Here is a 21,893-nt window from a genome sequence, read left to right as displayed (position 1 = left end):
AGCAGTATTTTTCTTCACAGTAAAGTTTCAAAGCTGTATTAAGTCAATGTTCATGAGTAAACTTTGGAAAGAATCACCATACTGTTTTGTTCAAAGTCATGAACATTTCAGAGTTCCTAATAACCTCCATTCCCAAGATGTTCGTAACTCTGAGGTTCTACTGTATATCAGAATCTAAGCGCACATCCAAAAGCTATAAGCCTAACTAGTTAGTAAACTAGTGATTATTATTGTGCTTTGTTTTACTTACAGAATTGCAACCTTTTTATTTTGGCCAATGTGTGCCTTTTTACATTTGAGGAATAAATATGCTTACAAGTGAACTATTTGGATTACAGAGCACCTAGGGATCCCAATCATAGAGAGTAGGACTCCATTACCCTAGGCATTTTATAAACACACAAAAATACAGTTCCTGGCCAAAGTGCTTATTGAAGAGTATTTTGTTTCAGAAAACCTTTGCCAGCCCTCATCCTCCCAACTTCCACCCACTGGTTTATTCAGTGTTTTTTAATCAAGGAAATAAAGTGTGGGGGTTTTAGGCTAGTGGGCAATATCAAACAAACCCGTGGAATCTTTGGCATGCAAAAGTTATCTTTGAAAAGGCAAACTAATTCCCTACTTTGTGGTTACAGATTTCATTCTCATGAAATTGTGAGTCAGTGTCCCTCTTTCACAACTCATATCTAACAATGAAAGGGAGGAGTGAAACAAAGACAACAAGCCCAGGAATATATTTAATTGCCATTATTAACCTCTGGCAGCTCAACTCAGTTTGCTTCTGGCCTGAAGTCTCAAAGTGCTAGAGGTCCATTAATACCAGGGCTATTATATTTTAGTGCTCATGTATGCTTTTATTCTTCTGTTATGAAGCAAACAGAGGTCACGTCAGGAAAAGTCTGGTGACGATGTTTGCCACAAGGAGAATTTGAAAAGAAACCCCAGTTCATCTTGTATTACTCAGAGTACCAAATAAATCCCATTCTTTCTGGCAGCTATATATCACTCAAATCAGTACATGAGAAGTAAGCAAAGAAACTGATCAATGCATCTAATTTTGTCCATTTGCTGATAGCTTTTTTAAAATTGATTATAAATGTCCATTAAAAACAAAAGTGCTAGAACAGGAAAGACTCTCAGGAGCACATTCAAAGTGAAAGCTGCCAGCTAGGGATACACACCGTCACTAAGCCTCACAGGTTATGTCTACACAGCAAAGAAAAACCCCTGGCACAGGCCAGCCGACTCGGGCTCGTGGGGCTCAGCAGCTGTTTCATTGCTGTGTAGACTTCTGGGCGTGGACTGGAGCCTGAGCTCTGGGACACTCCGGCCTCACAGGGGTCTAGCACCAAAGGTTTTTCTTTGTTGTGTAGACATACCCTCACTGTTTAAGAATGAAAGTAGTGGTGAACACAAAGGTATTTCATTAAGGCCTGGTCCCCACTAACCCCCCACTTCGGACTAAGGTACGCAAATTCAGCTACGTTAATAACGTAGCTGAATTCGAAGTACCTTAATCCGAACTTACCGCGGATCCAGACGCGGCAGGGAGGCTCCCCCGTCGATGCCGCGTACTCCTCTCGCCGAGCTGGAGTACTGGCATCGACGGCAAGCACTTCCGGGATCGATCCGGGATCGATTTATCGCGTCTAAACCAGACGCGATAATTCATCCCAGAACATAGATTGCCTGCCGCTGGACGCTCCGGTAAGTGTAGACGTACCTTTAGTCTACAACCTAAGCCATCATTCACTACAGACATCCACAAGAGAGAGACAACTCCCATACTGTCCATATTAGGACGACTCCTCTACCACATGAACTATACCAGTGTAGTTAAAGCAGTATAACGTTTGGGCTTGTCTACACTGGCACTTTACACCGCTGCAACTTTCTCGCTCAGGGGTGTGAAAAAACACCCCCACCCCGAGCACAGCGCTGTAAAGCGCCAGTGTCGACAGTGCACTAGTGCTGGTAGCTACGCCCCTCGTGGAGGTGGTTTTTCTAAATTGCTGGGAGACCTCTCTCCCAGCACTCTGCTGCAACTACACAAGCCATATTAAAGAGCTGCTGTGGCAGCGTTTCAGCCTTGCCAGTGTAGACTAGCCCTATGTGTTTAGGCAAAGCCCGAGTGTACAACTTGTGGGGTAAGCGGCACTGAACAGCACTAGGTAAGGGAAGGATGACAAAGCACGAACCATTCTGTAACTGTCTTCCATTTCACTTATCAATCTCTAATGTAGTTTTAGATTACTTGTTCCTTATGTGAATTTTTACAGCCTATTTGTACAGCGCCTACTGTAACTCTCTAGCTGGTGCCCCATTAGATTAATATGAGTTCAATAACGTTCCTTTGAAGAAAAATATCTAAGTGTATGAGAGACTAAGAATCAGATCTAATATAGCAAAACTGAATTTAAGTTTTGGGGGAGCAGAATACCTCATTCCAAAATATCTGCTAAGAATAGAAGAAACCAAAGACCCTATAAATAGAAAACATTAAGGGATCAGTAGGTATTAACTTGTTAATCTCTGTGGAATAGCACTGTCTATGAATGAGGAATATGGAAAAAACTGATCTATTTAGCTTGCCATTACATTTGTATATCCAAGAACTCTGTCCAAGCCACATTTGTTACCATATTAAAGGGGACAATGTTTGAATGAAACGTGCGGAGGAATAGACCATGCAGGAGTTCATCCCTGTTCTCGAACTCAAAGCACGTTTGGCTTCTAAAGCACCAGATGTTAGGTTTCAGAGTACTTTCAAAGAGAATGATCAGATCCTCCCATTGCCACCTTCAAGCTGCACAATTCAGACAATGAAATTGAGAGTCGAAAACGGAATAATCACTAACTTATGATGAAGAACCCTCAATTTTTGAAGTCTACAGGCGTGGGAGTCCCCAAACAGCGCCTGGGAAGTTACCAAAAGAAGAAGATCTAGTTAGAACAGAGGCTGAAGAGTCAGGACTCCTGTGTTCTATTCCCAGCTCTGCTACTGACCCATTGATACTGCTATACAGAAGTGATTAGCATAAGGTATCCCAGTCTGTTAAATAGAGTTAATGCTTAACCTCACAGGGATTTAGAGGCTCAGGGTAGGTCTACACTGCAGCTGGGAGGGTGCCTCCCAGTCCTGGTAAACAGACACATGCTAGTGTGGCTTGAGCTATTGCATGAAGGACAGTGGTGTGAACATTGCAGCACAGGCTAGCAGTCTGAGTTCAAGCCTGACTGACACCCTGGGTCCGTACTTGAGCAGCTAGCCTGTGCTGCTTGTTTTTAGCACACTAGTTCAAGCAGATCTAGTGCACATCTGCCTGCCTGGGGAGTAAGGCATGCTCCCAGCAGCAGTGTAGACATACCCTTAGTTTTCTGTGAAGCAATTCTGAGATGTTGGGATCAAAGGTGCTATACATTAAATGCAGGTAAGTGCTTTTCAGAAAGGAGTACGCAGAGCTCATTTAAAGCACTTTCTTTTTGGGTCCACTCCTTCCAAGTATAGATTAGTCCTACCAGAGAAGGCGAACACACTACACTCTTAAATATCATATTCAACAATGGTCACAGCTTCAATTTTTAAATTCTGTTTTGGTCCCATAAAAGCCTCTTTTTAAGTGATCCAAGCATGCTAGTCAGCTGCTCATACGTTCTGGCTAGTTAAACGGAAGCACCTATAAGTCATGATATTTATGTATCTTGCCTTTTAGGCACCCCCTGTAAGACCACCATATATTGGGGCACAAACTAGGTCATTAAAATAGACCTTTCAATCTCTGAGCCAGTTAAGAACCTGAGGAGCCACAAGCAGCAAGCCCTAATAGAATCATCTCTATGCTTTAGCAGAGCACTGCAAATCCAGCAAAAGATGGACAACTGCAGTCAAAAGTTGACGTTTACAGGGAAAAGGAGACTTCATAGTAAGTGAAAGGTAAAAATACTTATGATCCTTTAATCTGGCTGGTATCCCAAGAGGAACACTCCCCAGGCAAAACACTGCTGCAATCACCTTGGTGATTGAGAACCATATGAGAAAACAGAAGGGAAAAAAAAAGATTGCAGAAACATTTTCATGGCAGTAAAGCAAAAATTCAAGTGAAAAATGCAGATGTACCACAGTAATGACTTAGCAAAGCTGGGGACAGAGCATGAAGTCATAACAGCTCTCTCCTAATATATATATATATATATACACACACACACACACACACACACACACACGTGGTAAGCATTATTTCCACACTTATAAAGATATACAAACACTGATTCAAGAAATTGCCTAAATTCCGAGAGTCCCAAGAACTCATCTTGAAAGCGCAAATATTTAAAATTAATGCAGAAAAATGAAATTGATTATATTGGAGAGGCAAAGCCGGGATGGATAAGTGAGATCTTTGACTGTCAGAATCCCTTCAAAACAGTTTGTTGTAAGAAACCAAAGCACAAACTCAGACTTTCATTTCCCCAGTGTTTCATTTTCTCACAAGTCACACTTTTCTTGCAATATCACACTTCACCCTGGCAAGAATGAAGCATCTAAAGTGCAGGTGAATTTTTGTAGCTGATTAACATTTATTGAACGGTCTAATTTAACAGTTATATCCCAGAGTACGTGCTCCTTTACATTTAAGTCTCTATTCACATTTGCTTAAGACTTAGTATTTTAGAGCAGCTGCAAATGACACCAATATTTTAGAGCATACATCACCATGGCAACTTACACAAAATTTAACACATTAGTGCGACCATTGTCAGTAATTTTAAGAAAACAGGACAAGCAACCATACAACAATCAATCAAAAATTGCTAAACTAAGTGTGACTTGCATCGTGCCCTTAAGGCTGCTATGTTCTGGCAAAGCACCACAGGCAGAGAAAGGTCTGAAGTCAAGGCCCTGCACTAATCCCTAGTATCGATCAATTCTTCAGACCCCAACCCCACTGGAACTGTCACTATTGATTTGTCTTAGGGTTTTACACTGCTGCCCATCAGTGTGGTATCAAAGTGCCCTCCACATAAGATCAATACTTCATGGAGTATCTGACATTTCTCTTTTCAGGGTTGTTTGTTTTTTGGGAGGGGCAGTGAACACTGGTCAATACTGTGAACGTGGTAACAAGTGAGATGGTTTCTCAAATAAGTTGTTCCCATATCATGACTGAGAGACAGCCAAGAGCTGGAGAGGAAGAAATAATAGGAAGATGGGAACAAAGAACTGAGGTCATCTATAAAACCTCATTCGTGTTTCATCTGCTTTTATTTAAACATTATGGGTGGGGGGGCTATAGAACTCAAGAGATTTGTTTAAAGTTAAAGTGAGCTCCCAACAATGTGGAAGCTTTGATTTGTGAGATCACATGACCTGTCATATGATTTCTGAAAAGCCTATAGCAATGGCAACCAAGAAATCATCATCGGCTCTATTTGACAGCCTTAAGAAATATTATTTGGATACTAGCCATTTGAGAGTACTACAATGCTTGGAAGCAAAACCACTCTCAAAACTGCTTCTGCTTTAAACAAAATACAGTCTCATGTATGCTGGTAACAGTGTTTGCTGCCAGATAATCCAATGAAGCAGGGCTGTAAACAAACAGCAGAAATTGCCTGCATGGCCTTTGGCTTCTCTCAAAGAAGGGGGCATTTCACATGGACACACAATCATCATTAGAACAAATCTGGTTCAAGATTTAGGCTTTAAAGGACAAGGTTTTACACAAACCAATAATCCCCTACAGTGCTTGAAACTCAAACACTGCAGTATGACAGGGCAGGAGAAACTAAAGGTAAAATTAAGTAGTAACTGACAATGAACAGAAGTAAAACAGATCAGCATATTTTCGTTGTCCAGAGGAAATACAAGTTAACAGCCTAACCCCCACAGCGTGGACAGCACGACGCCAAGAGCCGTCAACTAGCTAATGTATCTCAGGGAGGTGGATTACCTATAGTGACAGAAGAACCCCTCCTGTCGCTGTAGTGTCTAAACTGAAACTCTACAGCAGTGCCATTGTAGTGCTTTAAGTATAGACATAGCTTCATTCTATCCTCTTTCTCAAATATAGCATGATTTTGAATTAGAGAACTTAGAGGTGTCTTCAGTAAGGCAGCTGCACTAAACACTGGAAGGGCGTCGTCTTTGCTGTATTGCATATTTCGTGGTCTCTATGAAGCCAACATTTGCATGGCTGGTTACATTTAACTTTATAATACAAGCATAGCGTTGAATGTTTCAACCACCACTCAGGATTGCATCAGAAACCTTGATCACAATTCCTGGAGCACAGGCAGTGAAGCCAAGTTTTAAGAACTGTGATTTATTTCACCTACAAACTGATGTTCAGTACTTTTTTTTTTTTTTTTTTTTAATAAAAAGGTACAACTACATCATCACAGCTAGCATATCAGTTTCTGTACTGACAATCAATAATGTGACTCCTGGCATGTTGCTCTAAAAATGAGCAGTTTTACTATAACAACACAGATCCTATCAAATGCAGAGAAAGTGCTATTTACAAATAGATAAAGTAGTGACTACTTGGTGTGGTAAAGTCATCATTCAAGATTTAAACACATCAAGAAGGCTATCCCAATGAAAAAGGGGACTTAATTTTTAATCGTAATAACTACACAAACAAATCTCTCTTATTTGACCAGATCCTTTACAACTTTGGAAATGTATTGAGGAAAACTACAGTCATCATATAACACTCAGATAAAGTACACGTTGTACTTGATCTCACGCCTTTCCCATTAAAGAATCTGGCTGCAGCTTTAAATACTCTGCAAAGCATTTGTCTACACCAGCATTTCCCAACCAGTGGATCATGACCCCTAGGGAGGGTCATGAGGTGTTGAAATTTTTATTACATTCTGAAACAAAAATCTCACTCTCTTACTGTCCCACACACAACCACACTTCAAAGTCAAGTATTTTCTATCAACCTCTTGAAACAGACAAGTTACATAGGCTTATCGGTGATATATTTCTTACACTTTCTCTAAGAGTAGATGCAGGGGGGTCATGATTTTTTTTAAAACACTTCAAATACAGTGGTTGACTATCTGAAAAGGTTGACTTTAAAGATACACAAGTTTTAATTATCTCACTCTACTCCAATGCAAAACAACACTGTGTGAAAATGCTAATTCCAGGGTTTCTTGCATGCCAGCAAAGTTAAATGGAGGACTGACCATTTTTTATTGGGTCCTGCAGATAACCAAACACACCTGTACTATAACATCTCCTTAGACCTTTGAAAATAAGAAGCTAGCTTCACCATTTTGCTTTTCTGCAGTTTGTAAACACTGATGGCCCTCAACATCCACATGGAACACAAAATAACTTCTTTTGTGTCTGTCAAAAGCAAAAATCATGTTATCAATGACTTCAGATTCATGCTGCTTCTTTGAATGGTGCCTCTACAGCTGCAGAATCAGAAGCATTACAGGTGTAACAGCCCAAAATCTAGAAACTTCTTGTGGTTGCGTGTCCTACTACATAAATGATCACCTTAATATTAATGAATTGAGGCTGAATAAACCCATCTCTCACACAGGAACACAAGTTTCACTACAAGTAGAATTCCAAATTGATTTAGACTCAGACCCATATGCAAGTATTCCTATTACAATAAAGTAGAAAGAATGAGATGAGGTTTAGAAATGCAATGGGTCAGATGTTACAGATTCTGCCTGTACAACAACATTCTGGAATGAGAAAAATTAATTATATTTTTTAGGCTATTGCTTATAGTATGATGGCCTAAAGAGAGAATCCTATTGACTTATTTTTGTTAGATCTACCCCAGATGGCTAATAAATTACAAAGTCCAAGTTAACAGGTACTATTCACATCGTAGACAAAAATAAATGCTGATCAGTTTCCAGTAACTGTTTTCACCTGTAGGGTTACTGGAGAGCAAGTATAGACTGTAAAATAAGATGCATTCCTAAAAACCCAGAGACCATATAAAGTGAGATTGTTGATGCCACCTGCCATTCTAAAAGACAGCACATGTATTACCTTTTAAAACAGGTGTCGGAATCTGCAGTCAGACTCCAAATGGCCTAGTTCACACCAGAACTGCTTATTTGATTCCCAGGTGAAATTTCAATCAAAACAAATATTTTATCACAACTATCTTATTTTAAGATATCTTGTAAACTAGAGGCTGCCTGCAAGAAAAGTCAAGAGTTTACAGACACTCATGTTTTCCCAACTGTAGATTTGAGACAATTAGGCAGGTGAAAGATTAGTTTAGTTCCCACTTAAAGAGGCTGATTAGGAACCTTCCAAACTGCTACACACCTGTGGAACAGGCAAAACAAAATATTTGTAGAATACTAATAATTCAAGTGAGAATATGCTAGGAAAAATAATTCTTAAGACAATTCCAATATTAATTGAAAAGCAATATACAAATAGTGATATAAGCAGGATGGGGAGGTCACCTACTATTTAATACCTTGTATAGGCTGAGTTTATTGCACACACCAGGGATTCCTGGCAGCTGTACACTCCCCGCCTCCACGACCTCTTTGTGGTTGTGTTACATAGCTGGCAAGGGCTTCATAGGTCCCCCATTTTTCCCCATTGATGCTTAGAACATTCCCTGAGGTGTCAAAATTGACCTGGTATGGCAGCCTAATTTATTGTGTTACATACTGACAAACAGGAATGCCACTGAGTTGAGTGTAAGGACCCAAGTTCTGCCAGTAACAACACACATTTGAGGGAATTGCATGGGGAAAATGGAGGCATATTTGTCCTCCCCGCCCCATGCCACATTTTATCCAATGCCCAATTAAAAAGGTATTTCTATCCTCCAAGTATTAAAGACATTGGCTGACAGGCTATTTCATGTAGTGACTTTTCAGCTTCCCACAATATTCCAGGGCTGTTTTATACTTTTAAATTTTTGCTTGGATGCTATAAGGCTAAGGGCTTGTCTACACTGGAAGGACTACAGCAGTGCCGCTGTAATGCTTTAGTGGAGACACTACCTATATTGACTGGAGCAGTTTTCCTGTTGGTATAGGCAATCCACCTCCCTGAGAAGCGGTAGCTACATTGACAGAAGAACTCTTCCATTACCCTAGCGCTGTCTACACTGGGGGTTAGGTCAGTTTAACTACCTAACTACAAAGGGATGTGGACTTTGTACACCACCTGAGCAACACAGCAATGCCAATTAAGTTCCCAGTGTAGGCCAGTCCTAACAAACAGTGACCCTACTTCCTCAATGCATTCACATTTTGACTTTATTCTATTAATCTTATTTCTCCAAGCTTTTTAAAAAAGAGGAAAATTAGGAAAAGAGCTCTAAGATTGTGGAATACTACCCAAAGGAAAGGATTGGAAGCCCCATCTTTTAGAATTTTAGGAATAAACTGGACAAAGCACTAGAATCTGTAATCTAGATAGAGAACAATTCTTGTCCATTCCTTTATCAGATCATCATCATTTTAACCCTCAGGAGCCCCAGTCATGGACCAGGACCTCACTATGCTAGGTAGGCTCTGTACAAATACAGAATATACAGTCCCTCCTCCAAAGAGTTTACAATTTAAGTACAAAACAAGAGAGAACAGATGGATACAGACAGGGGATTACAAGGAAACAATGAGATAATACTGGTCACAGCACACCAACATGATCTAATAGATATCTTCCATCTCTATTTCTCTGATTCTCTTCTGAATGGAGAGGACAAAAAAAGTTATCTAAATATCATGTAACAGCTTTCACAATATATTCTTTCCTATAAATGGCAATAGGATTTGACACCAACCTAGCTAAACAATCATCCACCTACATGAATTTCTAAAATATCCATCACATTAACCTCTACATAATCTCTCTCTCAAAAGACAGTAATTTGTCTAACTGAAGGATGCTCTTACTTTTCACAACGTATCATCTTCATTTCTAAGTTGCCCATTGCCATATTATATGTTGAGGCCTAGATTCATATACATATTAAGAATATATTGATTGGTAATTTTTGGTAATACAAGTCTGCAAATGAACACTGTCAATACGTTTAGGATATACCATTTAAACACAGATAAGTCTCCAGTAGATGTCAACTTGAGTGTATGGCAATTGATTTAGTGATCAGTATTCCTATTAAAAAGGACAGGAATACTTGTGGCACCTTAGAGACTAACAAATGTATTAGAGCATAAGCTTTCGTGGGCTACTGCCCACTTCTTCGGATGCAGTAGCCCACGAAAGCGTATGCTCTAATAAATTTATTAGTCTCTAAGGTGCCACAAGTACTCCTGTTCTTTTTGCGGATACAGACTAACACGGCTGTTATTCTGAAAAGTATTCCTATTAGACAATTCTCAAGAGTCTTAGTTGTTCCCCACTTTGCACTACAGCAGAGAGAAAAAAAGAAAAAAAACGTACAAATATATACATATGTGGCAGATGAAAGCACCTACCATTGTAGACATCTGTTTGATCAAGCTTAATTGATCTCTGGAATATTTTGCAGAAGAATATGAGTGGTTTTACAGAGTATTTTTAGATATATATTTGTTAATTCTGTATTTATTTTACAGAGTCAAAGATGTCCACATGCAGAAGCAATAAGTTTATAAATTAAGTACAGTTTACTCAAATAAGCACATTTGCTCAAAATGAACCCTTAACAGTAAAAAATGCAAAGACAAACACTGTATAAAGACACCAAGCAGAACGAGTAAAATTGGCACACCAGAAATGTCCACACTTACTACAAAAGAAAAAACAATAAAGAAAAAACTCATTCTGCTCAGGAAAAATAATTCAAGAAAGTGAGACTACCTCTCACAAATATCCCAATTTCTCATTGGCAACAGGTGGCTCATTTTGCTAGGTAAAACAACAATGACATCAAGAACAAAACCCATTTCAGTTCAGGCAACAGATGTAAAGGTAAAAGTTAGTTTTGCCTTCTTCACTTCTTTCTAAAAGGGTTTGTGTGAAGCATTTTAAATGGTTACAACTACCTTGTTTTTTGGGGAAGGCTATGGATGACTGAGGAATTAATAGACTATGATAGTTACCAAGCAAGTGAAACCTGATTGAATCAAAAATCACTCAGACTTTAAAGCTCTAAATGACTTATTTAACCCAAGAGCTTAACAAAAGACCTCAGTTACAGTCGCTTCAATTAAGGTCTGGGAAAGCTGAAAACCACTTTTCTGGGTCCACCAAGGAGCCCTCTACAAAAGAAGGATGACAAGACTTGACATGCCTGATATTAGAGAGGTAAAAAAAAAAAAATTTTTTTTTAATGTTAAAGCCCTTTTTTTTTTTTTCTTTCTTTTTTAACTAAACAGCTATTCACCATTTCCAGACTCAACTTTGAGGCCAACAGAAAATCAAACTGAGTATTTCCTAAATGAGCAACAATTTGTGGATGGATTTTTAAGAAAAAACATTTCACACATCAGAGTTTTCTGACTCCCTTGAACCTTCCACTAAGCATCATGGAACCAGATATATTTCTACACTTCTGTACAGTATATCAGGCTTTGGTGAAAGCATGCTTAGCCACATACAAATAAACCTTTTGTCAGGGGCAGTTGTGCTTATTAACATTGTCTAAATATACAAAAAACAGACAAAAGATTAAAAATATATACAATTTGAAACATAGTACTACAGTACATGCTAAGCCACTGATGTTCTAAATGAGAACGTTGAGCTCGATAATGAAAAGGAGAATGGCTCATGTCAAGTGGCTGTTCTTTATAAGTCCACTACAAATGCTTTTTTGCTGAGTTCTACAATTCAAGTCTGTAGAACAAGCAGCAGATGAGATAACTGTCCACCCGCTCAAACCAAACTTATATCCTTAACACAGCGAAGGCGTATCACTGCCAGCTATAACAAGTGAGTGACTCAATTCATTCAGGCTTATGTGTATTGTGAAAAACAAAAACGGAAGAGCTTTCTTATACAGCTATATTAACACCCACTTACTACACCTACTAACATTTTATCAAATACAAACCACACAGGATGGAAAAGTTACGTTTAACTATTAGATCAACAGTATCTAAAACTGAATGCAAAGAAAGACTTGTCTGAACAAATTAGCTTCCGCTGTCTGTGTAATGAAACAAAGAAACGTGATAAAGGGTAAAATAATAGCACTAAACTGTGTACCATGAACTATTTCTGTGATTGACATCTTGGCCAAAGGTTAGAGACACCCAGACATTTTCCTGAAGCCTTTTTCACAGATATATTTAACGCGATTCTAAAATATTGCCATAGCCATTTTCACAGTTCAGGGCAACTGTACCTGTGTTTTCCACTCATGGTCCACCAGTGGCAAACATTCTAGGCTCCCAGCTCCTCAGCTGCCAGCCGTCTTGGCTGATGACCCATGTCTCTCTCCTTCTTGACCAGGATTTTTCCTGGCTGCACAGTTCATGAGTTCCCCAGCAAGTCAGACTGCCTAAGGAGGCCTGTTTTGCTTTCTCCTCAGAGGCTATAATCAGCATAATTGTTCCTAGTTTTAAGACAGCACACAGCCTAAGCAAACACATTTATTCTTAAGGTGAAAGCACTACAAAGAAAACATTAACAACAATAAACGAACCTAAACAGATACTAATAAGCTTACCAGAGATCACCCCCAATTCCAACAAGGGTTCTGACAGGTGATCAGTCCAAATCCCACCAAGGGTTTTTTCCTGTGGTTGCAAGTTCATAACAGCTGTTAGCACAGAACAAGAACCCCATGAATTGTTCACTTTGAACTTTATACAGTTTGTGCCTTTGATTTTGGACAAAACTTTGAAAAATTAAGTCTTTATAAAACTGAAGGGGGTATATTTGCATACACCTCACCCTACAGATTTCCTAGGAAACCCACCTGTTTGCTCCAGAAGTTCATTCTTGCCTGGCACATAGTTTCAAATAGTACTTTGTAAACTCTGGGAAGTGTTATGAGTTCCATTGGTCATGTTTCCCCCATATACAAGTTACATACAATCCCATAATACTACCTAAACTTTGCATTTATAATACAAAGGACTCAAACTATTTTAAACTTAATTCAGTCAGATCTCTCAAAGATATTGCTGGATATTGCTATATATGTCACAGCCATTTTAAACAGGTCTTCTCATAAGAACATACCATTATTAGCTTCTACTAGGATGAAGTATCACTAGTGGGTTGTTAACCATATACTTCCTGTACCTTTTCCTTGTTCAAATATCTCCTTAATTGTACCACTTATTTATTTATCTTCAGAATATACCTCAGTGCCATTTTTCAAAACAGATACTGTCAGCTTTTAATAAGTTAGTGAACACAGAGGCTTCTTTATAACTGGTCCCATGATTCAGTCTTTTTGATGCATGCAAATAGTTTAATACCTCCTCTGCTGCTCATTATGCCACAGAAATGCAATATACTGCTCAAGAACATTTCTATACTAACTACTCTAAAGTAATCTAAGTACATGAAAGAGCTTCTCTAATCTGCAGCGAAGAGGAGGAGCCTTAAATGAGGATTGTGAACAAGTGCCAAGCCAGGAAAGATCAGAAGCAACAGAGCCTCTCTCTCAACACAGAGCAGAGACAGCTACTACCATCTTTAATCTCTCCTGTGGCTGCATCAACAAGCCGCGGGGAATACAAAACAGCTCTCAAGAGCCATTACTGAAGAGCCAAACTGAGTCTACAGCCCTTCTAAAGGCTCCCTACTCCCAAACTTGGATGTGCAGATTCTCCTTAAGAGCAGCCATAGATGCATGTCTATCGCAGCAATACCAGCAGGAAGGTTGAGAATGCAGGAGCAGCAACATAAGTAGACCTGCTTTGGGATTTCAAGTGACGGAGGTGTACACCAGGCAACGTGGCACCCTGGATGCAGTAATCACCCACACTGGCCCCACCAGCATCCTGCAGATCTGTGCTTAACAAATCACAAGTCTAGACGTTAGTTTTTAATGGGGAGGTTACAAAGCATGAATTAATGAAATGCCATTGAACTAAGTATTCATGGTACAGTTGACATCTTATTTCTGTTGAAAGTTTCTGGAAGTTCTTCTCCTCAGCTTGCAAAATTTGTCTTACATGCTCTCCAAACTTGCTACTAGCAAGAAGTTTTGCAGAACTCTCCTCACCTGCTTGCCCAAGAACCACCTTTACTTAATCTATGAGTAAACTGATTTTGCTAGGCTGTTTTAAATACACAGGTGAGAGAGCTGCAAGATGATCCATTAGCCTGGCTGATTCAAACTTCTTACTCCCTAATAAAGCAATCATTGTTGTGTGGCCAGAGCAAGTTATGGGTACTAGCTGTGCCTCAGACAACACAAAGGTTCAACATAGAATGAAAGCAGAAACGTAATGAAGGCTAAACTCGACATTACCCTTTATAATTATAAAACACACAAAAGTCACTTGTTTCTTATTGTTGCCAGAACCCTCCCCTTTGCCAACGCCACAAAAGAGCTAAGTAGGGACACTGGCTCCACTTCTAAGGTGGAGACCAGGATTTTTGCAGACTGGCAGGTCCTTATCAAACCCTCTTTTGTGTAGCATTTCCAATTCTGGGTTAAAGTACTTGACTAGTAGTAACTCCTTTGCCTTTTGCAGGGATTCAGCAACTCTCAGCCCATTCAAGAGTAGATGGAATAATGATCTCCTTCAAAGATCTTAACACATAGGAACTGATCAAGTATCAGTGACCATAAGTACGGTACAGATATGTCGGATGAACTGCTTATTTCCTACCGGTAATATTTTTCCAGTCAGATTTCTAGCATTCCTCAGTTTCCCTCATTTTATACCCCACCCTGTGCCCATTACTATGTATAATACAGTATTTATAATACAGTAGTTCCCAGAGGCCAAGCAACCAAGGCCCCATTGTGCTAGATCCACAAACACAGTTAATGACAATCCCCATCCCAAAGAGCTTATCATTTAGGATGCCTCTGAACTCCCTGTTGAGACTGGCATTTTTCCAGCTGAAGACAATTGTATTAAACTTTGCAACCAGTCAATACAGGTCTTTATTCAGTAAGAAGGGGGGCTTTTGAGAAATGTAAATCCATTGTCTCCAAATACACATCAAGAAGGGGAGCAGGGTCACCAAAACCCACCTAATTCTTTCTGGCAATTAAACCCACCATTCAGTATGGAGTACTCCCATTAGACCATTGGGTTGATTCTAATTCAGGTCTTAAGTTTTTCCATCCAGACACTGATTGCTCCCTTCCTCTTAAGATGGTTATGTAAAGGATTTTGTAACTTTGTACCCTGCCTCTTTCAGGAGTTACAACCCCTCAAGTTACTCATTGTTGATTTATCACTTTACATTATGCATGGAAAGATATGTTTTTCAATACTTTTTATGTTAAAAGAAGTATTCTGTGAAGGATTCATACCTCAGTTTTGCCTACTGATGAAAATTCATGCTCAGACATGAAAGATGGCTTCTGACTAGCTCTAAAGTGCAACCAAGGCCAAAGTGATCCTATTACCATATAACTGTTTTTTTCTTAAAGCTGTCAACTGAAAAAATATGAAGTCCTAATCCTGTCATTCAAGAAGTCTGTCCTATCAAAGGCAGAGCATAAGAGCAATTTTATCCACCAGTTATATGCAATCCTTCAGACATTTTGTGCAGATTTTGCCACAAATACACAAAACCACTCCAATAAACCTAAGGTACCTGAATTACAAAGACACATGGTCAGAGTGTAAAACTCCTCAGTAAGTCTCTTTACCATTTTGCCCCAGTTGCTTCACCTAACCAGGTTTTTATAATGGCACCCCTCACCACAGTATCTATCACAGTACCAGATAATACTGCTCTCTCATGGGAGTGACAATATTTATAACACACTGAAGATGCAAAGTGATATGCAAGAGCTAAACAATTTCAGTGCCAAAATCCTCCTGCAAGCAGATTTCAGGTATGGAACCATGTATCTTTAACCACATCAGTCCCAGCTAGGAAGGCCCAGAGCAAACATCCAATACACTTTCACATCATATGGTGCACAGATTCCTTGAAAAGTTTTGCCAGACACAGCAACCCACTTCTTCCTTTAGTCAGCTGTGCTGCAAGTCCTCCAGAAATGGACACCTATTGTGATAACTTATTCCATATGATATAAATTCACCTAACACAAAGGATAAAATTAAGTTTTACGTCTGCCCACCGCTCTCACTGCCAGCAGGATGTGTTTCCCTGGTGAATCACAAACGAGACAGAAAAAGAATGGCATGGCAGAATGAGACAGATTATCTGTCTTCCCTGCTTGCATGCGTGCGTTTCCCTAAAATTTTATCCAGGTACAGGGAAATGCTGCAGAGATTCACATGCCACTGCATGTATTCCTCAAAAGTAAAGATATGTGAGGGGTGGCCAACCATGGTTCGTGAGCCACATTATTTACTCCTTCTCATAACACAAGGACTAGAGGTCACCAAATGAAATGAATAGGCAGCAGGTTTAAAACAAACAAAAGGAAGTATTTCTTCAAACAACACACAGTCAATTTGTGGAACTCCTTGCCAGAGGCTGTTATGAAGGCCAAAACCATAACAGTGTTCAAAAAAGAACATGTAAATTCATGGAGGATAGGTCCATCAATGGCTATTAGCCAGGATGGGCTGGGATGGTGTCCTTTGATAATGACCTGTTCTGTTCATTCCCTCTGAAGCACCTGGCATTGGCATTATTGGTCTGACCCAATATGGCCATTCTTACGCTGTTTACTAATGGAACTGTGCTACTGGTTTAATTAAATTGCACTTACAATGGCAAATGTCAGCTCCTGCAGAGGAGTGGGGAGCTGTCATATTTAAGAGCTGGAAAGATGGAAGCTTATAAGGTTTATTTCAACCAGAAAACATTACACAATCTTGAAGAGAAAAGTGTTGCTTGGTGGAATTGCTGCATGCTGATTTTAATGTAATCCACTGTTCCCCAGAAGACAAGTATCAACACAAAATGAAAGTTAGCCAAGAAAGAAACATGCTTCATAAAGTGTAACTGAATCCACAGATAAAAGCCAGGACAACGTTTTTCATTCAATCTCAGACATTTTTATTTAACCTCCATTAGACCTTCTTCCCACAGATGGAATCATGGAAACAGGACAAAGTGTACCAGACCCAAGATGTTCCACTACAAATGTAAGGTAAAGTAAAAGTTTTTACATATATTAAAAATTAAAAAATGATTCAAGGGTTAGGCAGCAGCTGGCTGGTAATAGGCGGATATTACACGCATGTTTTATTTTGGCAGAAATTAGATGAAAATATAATGTAAATGCCAAACAAAAAAGTTAATGCTGCAAAATGAAAACAGAGGGAATCTCACCTTCAAAAGCTATTAATCAATAAGCAACGTTATAACAGTAGTACTTTTATAGTATAGGGATAGCTCAGTGGTTTGAGCATTGGCCTGCTAAACCCAGAGTTGAGAGTTCAATCCTTGAGGGGGCCATTTAGGGATCTGGGGCAAAAATCTGTCTGGGGATTGGTCCTGTGTTGGACTAGATGACCTCCTGAGGTCCCTTCCAACCCTGACATTCTATGATTCTATCTTCCTGCTCATATCAATGAGGAAGTATACTCAGCAGCACAGCCAGTGGGAAGAAATGCTTTTACACTTTTCCAATACATTTTTCAATTCCCCTAATTTATGCATTTATGTTACTACAGTTAAAATAAAGTAAGTGAAACCAGAATTAGATAAATTAAGCCTGCTTCAAAGTACTGTATAGAAAGCCATGAAACTAAAAGAGAAAGGATTTATAAGACTCCAGCCTTGCTAAGGGGAATAGAATAAAGCATTATTTTTTATTAAAAAACTTTTCCACAATGGACACTGAAACCATGCTTGCTACTGCCACTTTTTCCCCAGATGACTACTGAACAACTGTTTTCAAATATGGCTGTCACTGTTACAGTCCTGCTCCCAATATGGACAGGGGTTTTGTCATTAGAAATGGGATTTTCAAAGGAGATTAACTGACTTACATGCCAAACTCCCACTGAAGTTAAATAGGAGCTGGGTGCCTAACTCTTAGCCTCTTTCAAAAATCCCAGAGAAAGAAACCTCTTCATGCACACAAAGCAAGGGCCATGGGGTCACCACTTCCAGGATGCTTTGTCCAACAGATGCTTAGCTTATGTCTGCCAGCAACCCAGTAAGGAAAGTTTAACTGGTCCATTCATTTTGATTAGTAAAACCATTATGACATTACAAAACCCTGCGTGAAGACAAAAGGCAAGAAACATCTATTTTTCCATTTTAATATTTGCTTTCCCTGTGTGTCTACACTTGTTTTTTTTCCTAGCATATCCCACTAGTTCAGCTCTAGCATAGAAGAGACTCTAAGCAGGTCTTGCCAATGCAATGCTAAAGATGCTGCAGTCACCAGCAAACTTTGTCTACAGTAATGCTTCCACCATTGCTACCCATGGTGGAGACAAATTGCAGATATTAATGGTGGGAAGTTGTAGGGAGGGAAATCCTAGTGTAGACAAGGCCTAAGAGTCACTGCCGGGCATCCATGATTTATAATGCTAATTGCTAACCAACAACAAACACAATAATAGACACCAGCATAAAGTGTGTGTCAATATTTGTTGACAAGTCTGTGTTAGTAAATACCTGCTCTTTTGGACAGGCCAAACCCTTTAGTTGACTTTTAGATAGTCTTGTCTCAAGGCAATCTGAAGATGTACATCCAGACTTGTCGGTGTCTCAATGACACTTCCTAAACACTATGAACAATGGAATCAATGGAGAAGAACAGAAGAGTTTTTACTGCTATTCCTAAAGTACTATTTTGATTATTACGGATTGGTACTCGAACACTGGAAAAATATAGTGCTTTCCATCACCATTTGGGAAGCTCTGGTTCAGTTCCCAGTACCTCACTCAAAACTAGCATGTGTTCAAACTGCTCTGCAATGAAATAGGGCAGGGGAAGGAAGAAAGAAAAAATACCTTACATTGTTTAACAGCAACTTCTTTCAGTGAATAAGTAGCATCTTTGATGGTCTCCCTCCAGAGGGACTGTATATTGTGGAGAATCTTTAGAGAAATAACAGTCCCAGTAGGAAATATGCAATTAAATTGCTCAATGATCTGTACATATGGTTGCTGAAACTTGATCAGTTCTTATCCTACTGCATGTGTGAAGATCTAGAAAGGAAGTTATTCTATCTAGTTTTAAATGGTGAAGAGTTACACTATTCATTCTTTGACTCTCTAGATCCCTACAAAAGGACTTACTTGTCAAGTACTTATTCTAGAACTGGAAATAATATACAGTATTCAGTTCTCCTTGACAAAGATGATGGGAGTCACAAAGTAAGGCCTAGGGCCTGCATGAAGATCATAAAGGCATTGATATTTGCAGAGATCTACTGCCAAATAATATGGTGCTCAGTATCTTAATAGGCCTAGCTGTCCTCTAGGAAATTTCTAATTGAAATCTCCACAGAGTTATTCATCGAGTGTTTATCAAACTCAGTTTTGAGTGGAATAATAATAGCTCAAAGCATGAACTACACAAGCATGGATAAAAGGTTAATATACATATCACCATCTCCACAATAAACATTCACATAAACACTTGTAAATAATTTATGATATGATCTAACAAAAGCTGGCTCTTTCATTAAATACTAGAAGCTGCCAGGTGCTATTTTTTGTGCGCAGAACACTGAGTCCTTGATAGCAACTACATCTTCCTATGCCACCAAAGCAATACCAAACAGTATTTAAACTACATTATGAAACTGAAAGATTCAGTAGTTTTTCATGGTATGTGGCTCTAGTAAATACTACCTTGTACTGTGGAGCATCAGTGTGAAATATCCAAATCTAAAGCTATCTGAAAGTTACTGTCTATTGGAAACAATACTGCATTTTATCCTGAGATCAGCAGTGATAAAGAACATACAACACAAATGAATTTTACAATCTATTTGTCCTGGCAACAAAATCTACATTTGTTTCTTAATCCCTTCCATGGTCAATATTATTTTGGTCTTTGCTGTATTTTGAAGTTGTGATATGCTATCTACTAGCTTGTCCCAGTACTATCATACTAAACTCCACACCAAGTTACTAATTTTCTGCCAAAAAGATAATTATGGAAGTTGTACACATAAAAGTTTCCAACACCAAGTTTGCTTGTGCCAAGCCTCCAAGGACTTCCTGATTAACGTATACCACATGACAACAATTGATAAAAGAATTCTCATTTCTCAGATAAACCAGTTCTTGATGAGTAATTATTTACTTTCCATCAGTTTCCTGATCTAACTCATAAATAATATAGAATATATCAGGTGGTGACATCCAAGTGCTTTCTACCTTAAATGAATGAATTAGGGCATCTACGGAAATGTGTTTTAGACAGAAGCTAAATGAAATTATTTTAACTAAAAAGCTTAATTACACTTGAACTCACTTTTCTTATACTCCAATCGCACCTTAGAAAATAGTCACTTATCTCTTGAAAGCAGCAGACAGGGATTTCTTTACATTACAAATCACATGATGTAAATACCAAAGCAATCTCCCCTAACACTATAACCAAATACTGAACCAAGAACAAAGATTTCCCACCTGCCAAATCTGTCTCCTCCCTTTTAATTCTCTTTCCCCACTGCTTCTGGCAGCTTCCCTGAATTGGCTCCCCCTTTTAGGCGACCCCCACCAGACTCTTCTTTCTCATTTTCATTTCTACTTGCCCTTTTCCCCCTGGACAACATCCCCTTTTCAGCAGAAAAGAGAACACCTTTTATTTTGATGGGGTGTGTGAGAAAGAGACTCAGACTCGCCCAGCCCAGAGAGGGGCAGCCGATGTGAGTCACCCCCTCCAGAACCACGCACCGGAGACAAGTCCAGCGTTTGCCACTAGATTTTTATTCTCTTGTGGGCAGCCCTGGTTTGACTGGGAGAGAGTCATCACCCCCCCCACCCTACTGAGGGGGGGCAGCCCCAGGTGAAGCGAGAGGAGGAGGAAGGCAGCCGCCACCCGCCCCCCAAACCCCACCGAGTGAAGGAAGAGGGGCTGCGACCCCCTTCCCCCCAGGAGCCTAGATGGGAAAGGCCCGGGGTTAGCTCTTCTGAGGAAGCAACCTCAAGCCCTCCTCGGCTCGCTGGGGGGTGGGGGGCTGTGGTTCAGACCCCCCCACCGGATCCTGCAGCGGGAATTTCCCCCCCCCCGGCCCACTCCCCTCCTCATGACTCACCAGGTCCTACGCTGCCCTCCTCAGCCGCCCCAGGACCCCCCCCACCCCGCCCTGCCCCCCCCAGCCCAGACCCCGCGCCCTGCTCCCCTCCCCCCCTCAGCCCCACTTCCCCGGCCCCAGCCCGCCCTCCTCCCCCCCGCCGAGCCCCGGCCCACCTCGTCCTCCTTGTGGTTGCGGATGCCCCGCACCAGGTCCTGCAGGTTCTTGTCGAACATGCGGTCGATGCTGCCCTTCACCATCTTCAGCGCCATCGCGGCGGCGGGGCCGGGCCGGCGGGGCCTGCGCTCGAGCGGAGGGGCCGGGCCGGGGCGCTGCCGTGTGTGTCCGGGCGAGGCGGGCCGGGCCGCTCACATCCCGCTCGGGGCCGGGCGGCGCGCGCGCCCCGGGGACGCAGGAGGCAGCGGCGGCCCCGGCGGCTGGAATCGCTCAGCTCCGGGCTCCGCTCAGCCGAGCGCCTGAACAAAATGGCGGCCGGTCAGCTGAGGGCTCGGCCCCTCCCCCTCCGGGCCGCCACACGCCACGCCCCGCCCTCACCGCCGCTAGCCCCGCCCCTAGCCCGGCAACGCCCCGCCCCCTCACCCATATCTCCGCCTACATCCCTTCCGGCCCCGCCCACTCCCGCGAAGGCCGCGTCA

At 40.8% G+C, this 21,893-nt stretch overlaps 1 protein-coding gene across 2 annotated transcripts in view; it reads right to left on the bottom strand.

The window, feature by feature from the left end:
• AP3D1 (adaptor related protein complex 3 subunit delta 1) overlaps positions 1–21,586 on the bottom strand; it is a 68,901-nt gene extending 47,315 nt beyond the window's left edge. The window contains exon 1 of one of the 2 annotated variants that reach the window (XR_004643755.1): positions 21,414–21,586. Coding sequence is in view for 1 of the 2 variants with exons in the window: in XM_034755476.1 (XP_034611367.1) it covers positions 21,414–21,509 (96 nt within the window). In the remaining variant the exon portion in view is untranslated. The remainder of the gene's footprint in view (positions 1–21,413) is intronic. The other variant, XM_034755476.1, reaches the window with a different exon arrangement.
• Positions 21,587–21,893: the final 307 nt, after the last annotated feature.

The sequence above is a fragment of the Trachemys scripta genome, chromosome 22 (assembly GCF_013100865.1).
Source record: "Trachemys scripta elegans isolate TJP31775 chromosome 22, CAS_Tse_1.0, whole genome shotgun sequence".
Classification (NCBI taxonomy): domain Eukaryota; kingdom Metazoa; phylum Chordata; order Testudines; family Emydidae; genus Trachemys; species Trachemys scripta.
Note: the sequence above shows the minus strand (reverse complement) of the source record. Positions and strands in the feature narration are given on the sequence as shown.